Source organism: Hypomesus nipponensis, chromosome 11, assembly GCF_054491055.1.
Source record: "Hypomesus nipponensis isolate SF chromosome 11, ASM5449105v1, whole genome shotgun sequence".
NCBI classification, from domain to species: domain Eukaryota; kingdom Metazoa; phylum Chordata; class Actinopteri; order Osmeriformes; family Osmeridae; genus Hypomesus; species Hypomesus nipponensis.
Window position 1 is genome coordinate 18,032,368 of NC_140371.1, and position 13,224 is coordinate 18,045,591.

The 13,224-nt window shown below is 45.4% G+C and overlaps 1 protein-coding gene and 1 long non-coding RNA gene across 2 annotated transcripts; both read right to left on the bottom strand.

The window, feature by feature from the left end:
• Positions 1-37: 37 nt before the first annotated feature.
• arhgef33 (Rho guanine nucleotide exchange factor (GEF) 33) lies at positions 38-10,162 on the bottom strand. The gene is made up of 15 exons (XM_084708817.1): positions 10,007-10,162; positions 9,099-9,142; positions 7,193-7,357; positions 6,956-7,077; positions 6,728-6,849; positions 6,027-6,155; positions 5,733-5,859; positions 4,980-5,112; positions 4,521-4,628; positions 3,951-4,043; positions 3,336-3,484; positions 2,941-3,030; positions 1,959-2,811; positions 1,646-1,788; positions 38-1,212 (listed from the first exon to the last, which is right to left on the bottom strand). The coding sequence occupies exons 1-15, from the start codon at positions 10,026-10,028 to the stop codon at positions 1,101-1,103; spliced, it is 2,412 nt and encodes an 803-aa protein (XP_084564943.1). The 5' UTR covers positions 10,029-10,162; the 3' UTR covers positions 38-1,100.
• Positions 10,163-10,830: 668 nt separating this feature from the next.
• Positions 10,831-13,177, bottom strand: LOC146268510 (uncharacterized). The gene is made up of 4 exons (XR_014768908.1): positions 13,067-13,177; positions 12,650-12,768; positions 12,470-12,529; positions 10,831-11,687 (listed from the first exon to the last, which is right to left on the bottom strand). It is a non-coding gene; the product is annotated as an uncharacterized LOC146268510 (long non-coding RNA).
• Positions 13,178-13,224: the final 47 nt, after the last annotated feature.

Here is a 13,224-nt window from a genome sequence, read left to right on the forward strand (position 1 = left end):
TTAAAGACGGCAAAGATCTTTTTATTAGGATTCCTCCGTTTGGAGCTTTATTATTATTCATTATTATTATTATCTCCCTTAACTGCCCAATAACTCCTTCGCCAATGCCTAACATTTTTTCATATTTCAAGCGCAAAATGGTACACTTGGCCAACATTTGCCCAAACCAAGGATCAAACTCACCAACTCTGGCATTTCAAGCACAACCAGTTACACCAAAGATAAAATATATTTTTTTAAACTTTCTTGGAAAAAAAATGAGTTCAACCTTTTGAAAATGTTTTGTCTACCTGATGACAGCTATCAAAATATGTGACCTCGTTTCCAGGTCCAGACCTTAACCAGATGGGGGATCTTCTTCCGGTTATACATGGAAAGGACAGATAAGTCACCTGAGATGGTGTGGTTGGTGTGTCAGACATTTTCAGCCATGTAACAGGGAGGTCACATATTCTGACGACAGCTATCGGGTGTGAAAAAAAAGTTGTGAAACTTTTCAAAAGTATTATTCAACCTTTTGAAAGTGTTTTTGCAAAACTTTCTCGAAAAAATATTTGTTCAAAACTTTCTTTAAAATATATTTTTTTCGAATCTTTATTTCAAAAATATTTTTTATACCTTTATAAAAATGTTAAGACAACTTTAAAGAAAGTCAAAGCAAGTATATCGCCACCTTTGTTTAGTCTTTTTTATTTTATTTTGAAGTTTTCCTTATTGGTTTTCCTAACAGATTAAATGTATTTACCAAAAAATACTTTTATAGAGAATTGAATCTTCAAATTGTGGAGAACATATCTTCCAGTGAACTATTTACTTGCTTTATCATCGTACCTGAGTATATGCAAAATATATATTTCCTCCTCAGGTACTACTGAGGAGAGCTATAGAAAAGAGAAGGCACAAGTTGAAAGAGAAAGAAGACCTTCAGCATACAGAATTTCTACAGCATTCCTACTTACATCTTTTGATGAAAGAAGAGTCTGTGATGTATGCTATGTTATTCTGAATACAATGAGTATGTGTGTGCGTGTGATTGCTGTTCTATGTGTGTGTGTGTGTGTGTGTGTGTGTGTGTTCAGTGTTCCAGATCATATGACATATCACACGGCGGTCCCTCTGTCGATATCCAGGTGCACTCTGGGAGTTTTTCCTGCCTCATGGTCGGAGCTCTCCGTCTTCTCGTTGGACTTGTCCTTTCCATCGCCACCCGACCTAACGGTTCATAAGCTGGTTACAGGTTGGGAACAGCAGTATGGACTGGACCACAGCTGTGAAGATCATTTACAACTTCTGCCAATACTTTACAATAAGGTTACGTTAACAATTTAACCATGTAGAACTATATCTATGTCAACGACACACAAAAGTACTCTTGACTACAGTTTTGTACAAGTAAGTAGTATGGGAGAGGTAAGGCTTTCCAGGGGTAAGTAGATGTTAACATTTGTCTTGTTTAACAAGACTTGGTAAACATAACCTGACTCTTCACATCAACTTACCTCTTAAACCCCTCCCGTACTGGGCCTTACACTTCAGTCATACCCTGTATCGTAAACACTTAATACCATTGTTTTTACTTTAGGTATTGCTTTGTAGTTACTTGGTAGTTAATATAACTTTAATGTAGTGTTGCCGAACTTTTTACTTTTTCTTGAAGAGCTTCTTGAAGGAGCTCCTGAAGCCTCCTTTGTCCTGCTTGCGACTTCGCTCACTGAAGGGGATGTGGTTACTTTGATCAGCCCCGCCCCTCCACTGTAGCTCCTCCCCCCAGGTGGGTCTGCTGGATTCCTGAGTACGGGATGTAGATGATGGTGATGACATGGCGCTGAATGACACAAGCAGTGTCACACGCAGGCTTTTCTTACACATTACATCATTACATCATTCACATGACAAGGCTTAGTCCAGGCCTGGGAAACCAGACAACTAACTCCTACATATTCATTGATATTACCAACCTTGTTGTGTTCATTGCGTAGCTCCTCTTCGGGGGCGATAGCTTGTTTCTCTGGGTCCACCTTCTGCTGTACGCTGCTGATGTTGCCCCTGCGTGTGGGGGTGGGAAACCCCTTACTGCCCTGCCTCTCCAGCTTGGCATGCGGGTGCCCTCGCGGGTGATCAGAGCGTTGCCCGTCCCCTCCGCTCACGGTGCTGTCCAGCTGCAGCCCATTCAGAGACTTGCTCTTGCGCTGTCCCGCCAGCAGGGGGCGATGCTGGTGGTGCCTCAGGATTGCCTTGTCGGGGGACACGCTTCCTCGGCTGGGAAGCTTGCTGTATCCGCTTCCATGGCTTGCCCTCTCGCCGTAGGCCTCTCTGGAGCTTGTGCCGACCGGGGTGGCTTGGTTACTCCTGGGGCAGCGCACAAAGGCGATGTCGATGCTGGAGTCGGACGAGGAGTGGTCCGAGCATTGATCGAACAGCGAGGTGTTGTGGAGGGAGTCTCCGTCTTCATACAGCCCCTCCAGCCCTGGAGCCTCTCCTGGCAGCAGGAACTCCCCCAGGGCGTCGGCCAGAGCCGACCCCGGCACTGGCAGCCTCTGGTGGGCCAGACGAGCTGAGGAGGAGGGCCCCCCGCCCACCCCCAGCATGGCTCCTTCTGGCTCACTCTCCGGGATGCTGTGGAGGCCAGAGAGCTTCAGCCGTAGGTCTGGGTGGTCGGGTGGGTAGAAGGGGATGGGGGAGGGACGGTGGTCCTGGTCGTAGCCGAGGCGAGGCTCGTTGTCTCGTTCGCGTTCCCAGTCCTGGAAGCGTCTGGATTGGATCTGTTCTAGAAGCCTCTGCTTGCTGCGCTTCACCTGGTTGGCATGCTCGCTGAGGGAAGGAGAAAAGGAGGGAGAGAGTTTCAGAAAAAGACAGGATAGAGGAGGAGAGGAATTACATTATGAGTGAGTTAAGAGAATGACAGGGTAAGGTGTGAAAGGGTGAGTGATTGTGATTCACAGTATGGCGTTGCTGGTGGGGTAAGGAGAGCCCAGTTCATTGGCTTGTATCCCACAGTCCACTGTTCTGAAGTACTCCTTCATAGTAGACCTGCAGCAGGAACACAACAGACACACAGACTGAACACTCACTCTCAGAACTTCATACAACCCCCGGTCGTGACCGTACACACCATTTATCTGTTCAAATCATAAAACATATTTCATGACCGATGACACCGCCATAAATAACCCTAGTATGTCCCCTTACCAGTGTGTCATCTCTCCATATGTGAGTGTGTGTGTGGGCACACAGGGTTAGGGCTAAGGTTAGGGGTTAGGGAAAACAGAATTTTGAACGGAACTGAATTTTCCCTCCAAGTATAGCCTCGTACATCGTGTGCGCGTGTGTCCCACCTCTTGAGCTCCTTGCGGTTGTGCATCAGAAGTTCCTCGTCGTGCTGAAGCAGATGGGCGTACTGGGCAGTGAAGGTCCGGAACTGCTGGATGCACACCAGCAGCAGGTAGTAATCTGGGTGTTCAGCATCTGTCTGCTTCAGCAGGGTCTGGGTCACAGCACATCCATCAGGTTCATGGAGGCTCATGGAGCTCAACATTTACATTCACATTTATTCATTTAGCAGACGCTTTTATCCAAAGCGACTTCCAAGAGAGAGCTTTACAAAGTGCATAGGTCACTGATAATAACAACAAGATAGCCCCAAAGCAATGCGGATAGCCAAAACAAGAAGCACACATTGTGAACAACCCAAAAATAAGTGCAACAATCACAGAGTTGCCAATTGAGCAAGAATTGACACCAAAAGTCAACCCTTTTTTTGTTTATTGGTAGGGCCAAGAGTAAAAGCTGTTGATGTGGAACAAATGTTAGACTCTAACATTTCATTCACGTTTTCATCTTCTTAAAGGATTGGTTTGGTGGACCAACAGAACGATGTTCATCAATGGTGTTTATCTGAAATGGTGAGGTTAAAATTGTCTACTGTATATCTGTGTGTGTTAACCTCTGACCTGCAGCAGGAGGATATACTCTGGGATCCTCTGGACCGGCTGGAGAAGCAGGGTGTGTAGTGCAGGGCGTGTCTCGTCCCCCATGATGTCACCCTGGAACGAGCAGCCAGCCAATCAGATACGGGCACAGACACGGCTGATGTGAACGCCTGTCCTGTGAAGTCTTTACTCAGCTAAAGGTCGATGATGTAGAGACTAAGGACACAAGATCATATCAAGACAACATTGTACTGTTCCTTTCTCTCCCTCTGGCACGCTCTCCCTTTCTCTCTCCCTCTCTCTCTTTCTGTCAGTCTGTCTGTATTTCTCTGTCTCTGGAGGCAATTGTCTGGTTATGCTTTCTGCCATGTGCTCTTTGTTTGCTTTCTGTCATGTGCTCTTTGTTTATAGAACATTACAGACCAACTGATAATATTGATTAGAGACCATAAGACTGCATGCTCTTTGGAAAGAGCATTAAACTGTTTGTCCTTTGTTTGGTCACCATCTGAAAGAAACATCTATCTATATTTCTTTTTTGTCATCTAATAGTCGGAGAGAAGCCAGCTCGTGAAGAGCTTTTGTGTTTACCTCTAGCAGGCTTGCAGTGTTCATGGGGTTGGACACTAGCATGCTGACCACAGACAGACACTCAGGCAGCTCCTTCAGGTACGACACGTAGAAGTCCAGGAAGTCACTCTGCAGAGCACAGACAGCACCAAGAACCTGAAGAACTCTTGTTTTCCTATTCACTCCCACTCTCTGTTAGGTATAACCACTTTCCCCTCACCACCCTCCCGTCCTGAATCCCCGTGCCCCTCATCCCGTCAATTAACTCATTTCCATTTCTTATTCTGAGGTATTAGCGTTTGTGTGTATTGACCAACACATTGGCAGTAATTGAATTGACGTGGAACAGGCTGTTTGTGTCTGAACTTGGGTCATCCCCTTGGATCGTTCCTGGTGATTTCAGAGCTGAATCAATAATACAACATTTTGTGTTCTGACTGACGTAATTGCCTGTTGGGAGAACGATTTGTAGTCCTGTACCTCCTTACTGGTGAGCCTCATGAATACGTCTCCCATGATGCCTTGCCACTGGCGCTTGAGCACGCGCTCCTGGAGTGTGTGGAGAAGCTCTAGGTGCTGCTGGATGAGGAAGCGAAGGGAGCTGGGAAAAGGCCTGGGAAGGAAGGGGGCCGGGAAACCATGAACCAGATATAGTAGATAATTCTCTACTCCACTACACAAGAGATCATAACATGCTATGCTAGTTCAGATCAAGCACAGATCAGAGATCAGTTGGTTGACTGTCTGTGCTGGGTGATGTTTGGCAGAAAGGTTGGAAGAGCCTAAACAGAAGACAAGACTTTAGGGAGAGGGGGATGGGGGGGGGGTGGTAAATATTAAATAGCCGGGCTATTCTACATTAGGAATGATTACATTAGGTCTGGTTCTGCCATGCAGAAGCTCTGTCTGTCTCAATGATGTCTTTAAGATCTGCTTTATTCAATAGATTCATTTCCTGCCCTGGCCCCCCATCCTATAATGTCTCTAATTGGATCTCAACCTCACGGTAGGAACCTGGTGTCCGAGAACTGTGTGTACATGTTGGAGTGACACATAGACAATGACACCCTGTTGTATTTATAACCCAAACGTAAGGCTTCTATCACTCTGGGTTGGTTCTGAGGTCCTGCTTTGTTTACTGTACCATAAGTACTTAACTGGTACAGCTCAATACTGGATCCAGGTTCTATGACACTGTGAATAGGCTTTTGTTTGTTTGTTTGTGTGTAGTACCGTTTGTCTTTGGCATGAAGCACCTCTGAGCCATTGAAGGAGATGTTGGCTTTCAGCAGGAGAGACAGGTAGGACACATATACCCTCTCTGACTCCAGAAGCTGCAGAGCAGCGGTTTGCCTCTTACCTGACACACACACACACACACACACAGACAGACACACACCCTATGAGCCCAGTCTGGTGGATTTTGACAAGATCAGAACACAAGCTGTGTTATATGTGACATGCCGAGGTAACTGCGGTGATGTGTAACACTCCGCATGTAGCCTGTAAAAGTGTTTTCAAACGTACTGTTCTCTGGGACACAGTTTTGTGCCTCTGTGTCGTCTCGGCTGTCCTTCCTCTCCCTCCACACAGGAGACTTGGACCCAGCGGTCTTGAGCGGCCCACTGCCTGGATCCTGCTCTCCTGACTTTGAGGCTGCACATACACACAGAAAAACACATTGTGATCAATTTGATGTGCTCCAAAGCCCATAGTCAGTCTCAAAGTCAACGACTCAGCTGCCCATGCACTTTTAATGGCTTAGAGTCTTCAGAACTTCTCTCTCTCTCTCTCTCTCTCTCTCTCTCTCTCTCTCTCTCTCTCTCTCTCTCTCTCTCTCTCTCTCTCTCTCTCTCTCTCTCTCTCTTTGTCTCTCTCTCTCTGTCTCTCTCTCTCTGTCTCTCTCTGTGTCTCTCTCTGTCTGTCTCTCTCTCTCTCTCTCTCTCTCTCTCTCTCTCTCTGTCTCTCTCTCTCTCTCTCTCTCTCTCTCTCTCTCTCTCTCTCTCTCTCTGTCTCTCTCTCTGTCTCTCTCTCTGTCTCTCTCTGTCTCTCTCTCTCTGTGTCTCTCTCTCTGTGTCTCTCTCTCTTTATTTCTCTCTCTGTGTCTCTCTCTCTGTCTCTCTCTCTCTTTCTCTCTCTGTCTCTCTCTCTCTGTCTCTCTCTCTCTCTGTCTCTCTCTCTCTGTCTCTCTCTCTCTCTGTCTCTCTCTGTCTGTCTCCAGTGCTTACTCTGGGTGGAGGCGGTGCTCCTGTGTGGGGAGCTGCTGGGCAGACTGTTGAAGTAGTGCTGGATGACGTTGAGCTCTGTCTGGCTGGAAAGACAGGCGTGGCCCTCCCCCTTTGAATTCTTCCTGTGACAGAACACACATGAGGGGGAAGAAAGGACACTGGTGTTTCAATATCTGCGTGGGGTTGAGTTTGGGTATTTGTGTGTGGGTTTGTGTGTGTGTGTGTTACCTCTGTTGAGTAGTTAAGATGTCCCTGCAGCCCTCTGCTTGGAGAGTGTCCAGAACCTTCTGCAGGTCTCTCTGTCTGTTGCCTACCTCTCGCACCTGGTCAAGGGCACCACTGAGGTCCTCCTGAGGCAAACCAGCACGCGCACACACACCAGGATCAACGCCATACCTCCATTAAGAAGTTGCAGTACCCGATCTACTGTACATATACTATAGTGTTTAACTGTGTTTACCACACCTTGAAGGTGTTGAGGCAGTTCCGGAGACCCATGATCCTGTCGTCCACATCGCTCTGGTGGGCCTGTAGCTTCTCTTCCAGACTGCAGTCTCTCTGCTGCAGCAAACACACCTCCTGTAGCGCCCCCTGGAGGCCACTGCGCAGCTCCGCCACCAAGGCCTGCAGCTGTAGGCCACAGGGGGTCAGAGGTCAGGAGTCCGACTACTGAACATGGACTTGATTGTCGTCTATAGCACCGTACCAACAATGAGAAGTGCATTACACAGAGAGATGAAGGGAATGACTCTTGGTGGCAGGATTGTGAGGAAAACAGAAAGATTCGAGCAGTCCAAGCCGTAACACCCCTATGACCTTTGTGCTGAGTCTTCACAGCAGTAACACAATCAGAGGTCAAAGAGCTAAATGGTTGCTTTCCCCAGGGTTGTTCTAAAGTCACACTGTCCTCATTATCTTTTCTATTATTTTGGTGGTTGTCTAAGTAAGTCTCACTCTGTCCTTCCCCACCGCTTCTCTCTCTCTTTCTCTCTCTCTCTCTCTCTCTCTCTCTCTCTCTCTCTCTCTCTCTCTCTCTCTCACACTCTCTTTCTGACCGCTTCCTCCATCCCTCCAGTTTGGGTAGACTATTTCTCGGCCAGTGTTGATTAAATCCCCCTCTGGTTAAGCAGCTAGCTGTCCCATTCTGAGGCCATGTGGTTATTGAATTTAGTCTGGAGAGATAAGTGAATCAGACCATGTTAACAGATAGGGATTGAGACTGCGCACCCTTAACTATCCTCTCCTCTTCCCTCTACCTTCTCACCTTCCTGCTCTCCTCTGCTCTTTTATCCCAGTGTTTATTTTCCTCTCTTTCCCTCTCTTTCACTTTCTTATCCTCTCGTCTTGTTTCTCCTTTCCCTCCCTCGCTTCACGCAGTCCCTCTGTCCTACCCTTGTTATCCCTCCCTCATCTCCTCTCCTCTCCTCAGTCATGTGAAAGGCATCAGGCAGGAGATTCAATAGAGCAGCTGGCCTACTTTACTGTTCTGAGACTGCAGATGGGATGATGTTATCACTGGCTAACTACTGTCCTGTTCTCAACTGCGTCTCTGCTTCAGATCTTTTGCTGCCTCGACATCCCTCCCCAATATGGGAGTCAGGTGGCTGAGCGGTTAGGGAATCGGGCTAGTAATCTGAAGGTTGCCAGATCAATTCCTGGCTGTGCCAAATGATGTTGTGTCCTTGGGCAAGGCACTTCACCCTACTTGCCTCGGGGGGAATGTCCCTGTACTTACTGTAAGTCGCTCTGGATAAGAGCGTCTGCTAAATGACTAAATGTAAATGTAAATATCAGCTCTGAACACTCCCTTTACTGCACAGATGGACAGCGGTACATTCCTTCAGAGTAGGGCACAGCTGGGCAGTTTTATCAATCAAAACATTCACTGCATCTTAGCTTTTTTTTTAAAGATGGAATGATTCTGTGACTGCGAGGGGTATACATCCAACAAATTGAACTGAGAGGCATGATGACTTATTAGAAGGGTACATGTCTGGTACATGAAGGGTACAAGGGACCAAGGTCTGGTTCTCTGGTTCCAAAAGTAGGCAAGCACTAAGTTGGCAACCAGTATGTAGTGTAGTAGGCAACAAAGGCTGTCTTCAGTACTAGTGTTTCCAGAAGTACACATTGTATAACAAAGTCTTTCTAATTGTCTTTCCAGACTGCTTCTTTATCTGCTCTCATTCAAACATCAGTTGATGTCCCTGAGTGGCAATACCGTTCACACCCACCCAACCCACTCTGATATGAAGCCCTCTATTTGGATGTTTGGCAGTGCTGGAAGCCAGATTTAGCAGAACAGCTCAGACACAGCATGCTGATATGGATACTAAAAGTCTGTGTTTTAGGTTTGCCAGGGTGTTTTTACCTGAGCTATCTCCAGGTTGGCCTCTTCCATCTCCTTATCTTGTTCTACAAGTCAAGGAACAGACACACACACACACACACACACATCAGAATGGCCAAATAGCAATGACTTTTATGGCCAAATAGACATGCCTGATTGTGTTTAATATTAACATGGATACATCTGTAAACACCAGGTTCTGGATATGGAGATTTCAAAAGCTACGTCCTTCACACATTGAAATCTGCACTGTACATTCTGCCATTACACATGTTCTTATTTTACATAGACATGGTTCTAGTCCATTCTTGTAGGCTACCATACGGTCAAAAAGGCCTAATTCTGCTCGGTATGGCTTGCCTTGAGTGCATCATCAAACAATTCAACAATTGTACCCTATAAGCACAATGCCTTTTTCTGTGGAAATGCCAAATGGTCCAAATCATGAAATGTCATCTTAAATGTCTACTTATCATACATTATGCATATTTAAGTTCATGAATTCATCTTACCATCAAACCAACAACCATTAGAAGCTTCTGAGTAGAAGCTACAAATGTTTCAACATGTATTAAATGGATTCAGACAGCAATGACTTAACAAAACAATGTCTAAGTTTGTTGAAACTTAACCAGACGGTTAACTTAAAGTCAGTTTATGAAAACTATTATCCAAATTCCATCAACGTTGTTACGACACTACCCTACATTATCAATTCTTTGAGCTGTTGTTTTATCCAAAGCAAAGTACAAATTGTGCAGCAAGAAAGTTCAACAGAAGATCAACACAAAGTAACCATATTTCAGGGTTCACACTTCGAAAAGTTCAACATTTCACTGTGACTTGTTTTTCTATTCTGACTGATGCAGAACCATGATCAAAATGTTGCCGTTGGTTTGTTGAGTTTTGGTACAGATTTAGTGTTTTACCTTCAGTCTTTCCATTCTCCATGTTTTGCGCTCTCCACCTGCCCTGTTGTCAAACCTGATGTGGTTGTGGTGTTGTAGTCTTCAGACTGCCCTGCTATGTCCTGTCCTTCTCTAAGATCCCTCACTCTCTCCACACCATGTGAGTCCGATGATTCCCCACACAATCAGGGCCCTTGTCTACCGTAAATGGAGGGATGGAGGGAGAGGTCAGAGGGAGAGAGAAGGAGAGAGAGAGAGAGAGATAGAGAGAGAGAGAGAGAGAGAGAGAGAGAGAGAGAGAGAGAGAGAGAGAGAGAGAGAGAGAGAGAGAGAGAGAGAGAGAGAGAGAGAGAGAGAGAGAGAGAGAGAGAGAGAGAGAGAGAGAGAGAGAGAGAGAAAAAAAACTGTCCAGGGTGTTTGATGAACTCATCATGAAGAGACAAATGGACTAAATGTTCAGTAATTTCCTCTCCACCTGTGACACTAATTTGAATGGAAAGATAAAACGTGTGTAAGTGAGTGTCTGAGTGGGTGAGTGTGTGTGTTTGTGTGTGTGTGTGACAGAGTGTTGGCACTAAGTGTGTGTTAATGTGTGAAGAACAACCATGTGAGGCCGGAAGCTCTGGATCAGTTCCAGGTAGACCTCCTGGTGATCTCCTGCAGGCACAGCCTGGTCTGATGCTATCTCCCTGGGCCAGCTGTGAAGAGGACAGAGTGGGAGGCACTGATGCAACATCAGAGAGGAGGCGGTAAGAGAGGAGACCCCATGATGTGCTATGCTCTGAAACGGGTCGATTCTCTGTGCTTCTCGGAGGAATCCTTAACGAATTCACAGGAGCCCCTTTCTCCAGGCCTGACATCGAAGACTTTAAGGGTGTCGGTGGGTGTTTCAGATTTAAGATTAGGCTTCAGAAGTGTGATGCCAACTTAGATCACGTCTTATTTTTATTGGCTGTTTCCAGGTAAACAGGAAGTGTGTGTGTGTGTGTGTGCGCGCGCGTCCTGTTCTTACATAACGCAGTCTGATTACCACTGTCACAAGTTCTGGCCTTGTGCTTGTGGGGGCTGCAGCCCCAACAGACAGGAGAGCCTGTGGAGGAAACACTCAACAAGAGAAGTGTGTTCCTCTGAAGGTCACACTATTCCCACATTCAAGAAGACTTTTCCTCCCAGAACAATATGCTGATTCTGTGTGTGTGTTTGCATGCATAGAAATCTGGTCAGGTCAGTGTAGTCTGTAAGTATACAGACATATGGGCATGCTCTCCTCTTCTGACTGTTGAGCACCCTGATTGAAGGACCTCCAACCTTTCTGAGGAAACATCGCTAGCCTGGGAAGTTTAACTGGGTCTGCACCTTCCGTCTGTTTCTTCATCCTCTAAGTCTCTAAAAACCTTTTTTTTATTGACAAGAAAACACAGAACTGTCGTCGGGGAGAAAAAAATTAATTCTACATCAGTGGGAATAATACAGATATTGTCAGCCTACATGAAAGAAAATCATCCCCTACACAATGCCAAACAGCAAAAAGCAAATAGGAGCCTGGGGGTATTACTCTTCTTACTCTGTTGCCAAGTTCTTCACATCTTCCTGGGGAAATCGCCTCCTCTCACCAGCAGGTGTCACTGTGACACAAGCTAAAACAACATCAGCACCAACCAAACCAACAGACTGTGGTCATCAATGTGTCTCTTGTCCACCCCTACATAAGAAATTCAGTGTTCAGTAAAGAGAACCATAGCCAATTGTTAATACATTAAAGCCATACAAATCTTATACTTACATCTGATGTATATGAATAGGCAATCATATAAAATATAAATGTAATTATATAAAAAATCTAATAAAAATCCTGAATGTTGATATCCTGCTCATCAAATAATCCTCATATACCATCTATTTGATGTATGCATTTATTATAGGCCTATATTTAATTCCAAGGTATAACAGACATGTGTGGTTGGTGTGATTAATGAACCAGCAATATCCTTTAAAGTAAAAGTCCATTCCAGACTAAATATGTGAAGCAATTATGTTTCTGGGTGAAATAGTTTTTTTCAATAATGTCTGTTGGCAGAGGAATATCTGGCAATCTACCCATAGCTAGATACAGTTTTCTGTTCAGTAGGGACTTTCTCTTGCAATGGTTTGGTTCCTATAGTACAGTTGTATTTTTTGCCGTTTCCTATCTTGTTTTCTATTGCTTACAAAAACTCTCAAGTGGAGTGGAATGATAAATGTTTATAGGCTGGTGTTCCATTTGAGCAGTTCACTACCTGATTCAAATAACAACTCTCGTAATTGAACACTGAACCAATTTCCTCTCTGTGTCTTTTCCTTCTGTGGTGATGAGAGAAAAGAAGGGGGGGGGGGGGGGGCAGTGCTTTCCTCCTCGAGTGACATTGGGCTCATCTTAAATAGCATATCTCTTCCTTTCCTATTCTGCTCTGAAGACATTATAAGAGGTCTCCTCCCAGCTTTTACCTTTTTTGACGTAAAACAGCTGTGCAGGTGCTCTATTACAGCTTTCTTGTACTGTCAGATCTATGAATAGAAGTAAAAGATGGCAGATTAAAGGGAACAAGCTTGTGGAATGAGACGCTTCCCAGAGAGCGATGCTACATCCTCCCCCTCTGTCCTCAGTTGCAGGCATGGCTGACTTACAGGGGATGTAGATCAAGCGGAAGCACTGGACCATGGGATTGAATCCTGCCAGAGCCACAGCTGCCCTGAACATGCACAGCTGTAATGGTCATCATCAAGGGTATCTAAGACCCCCATAACTGCACACACACACACGCGCGCAGAGACACACACACACACACACAAACAGCAACAACAATAATTAATGAAGTAATTACACAGAGCAGATATACTGGGAAACAGATTAATCAATTTCCTCAATTATTGATTGATTTAACTGCATAATAATATTATTGTCAGCTGCTTTTAGTTGCGCATGGAAACAGTAAACAGTTTTTTTGTGTGACTGGTCAGGAGTGGGTAGCTCATATATTATTGGCGTAATGTTCTTTGGGAGCTATTCGGTGGGGTTTCGCTCAGACCCAATTTATAACTAACCTGATTAAGTCTGACGTAACTTTCCTGAAAGGGTTATGAGGCTCTGTTTTAGGCTTTGTGCTTTGAAGTGGCTTTTGAGCTATCCTTCGAGCTTATATCCGCCTCGACAAGTTACCCCTGAGTACAAAACGTGCACCCGTAAACGTCCTTTAATGATG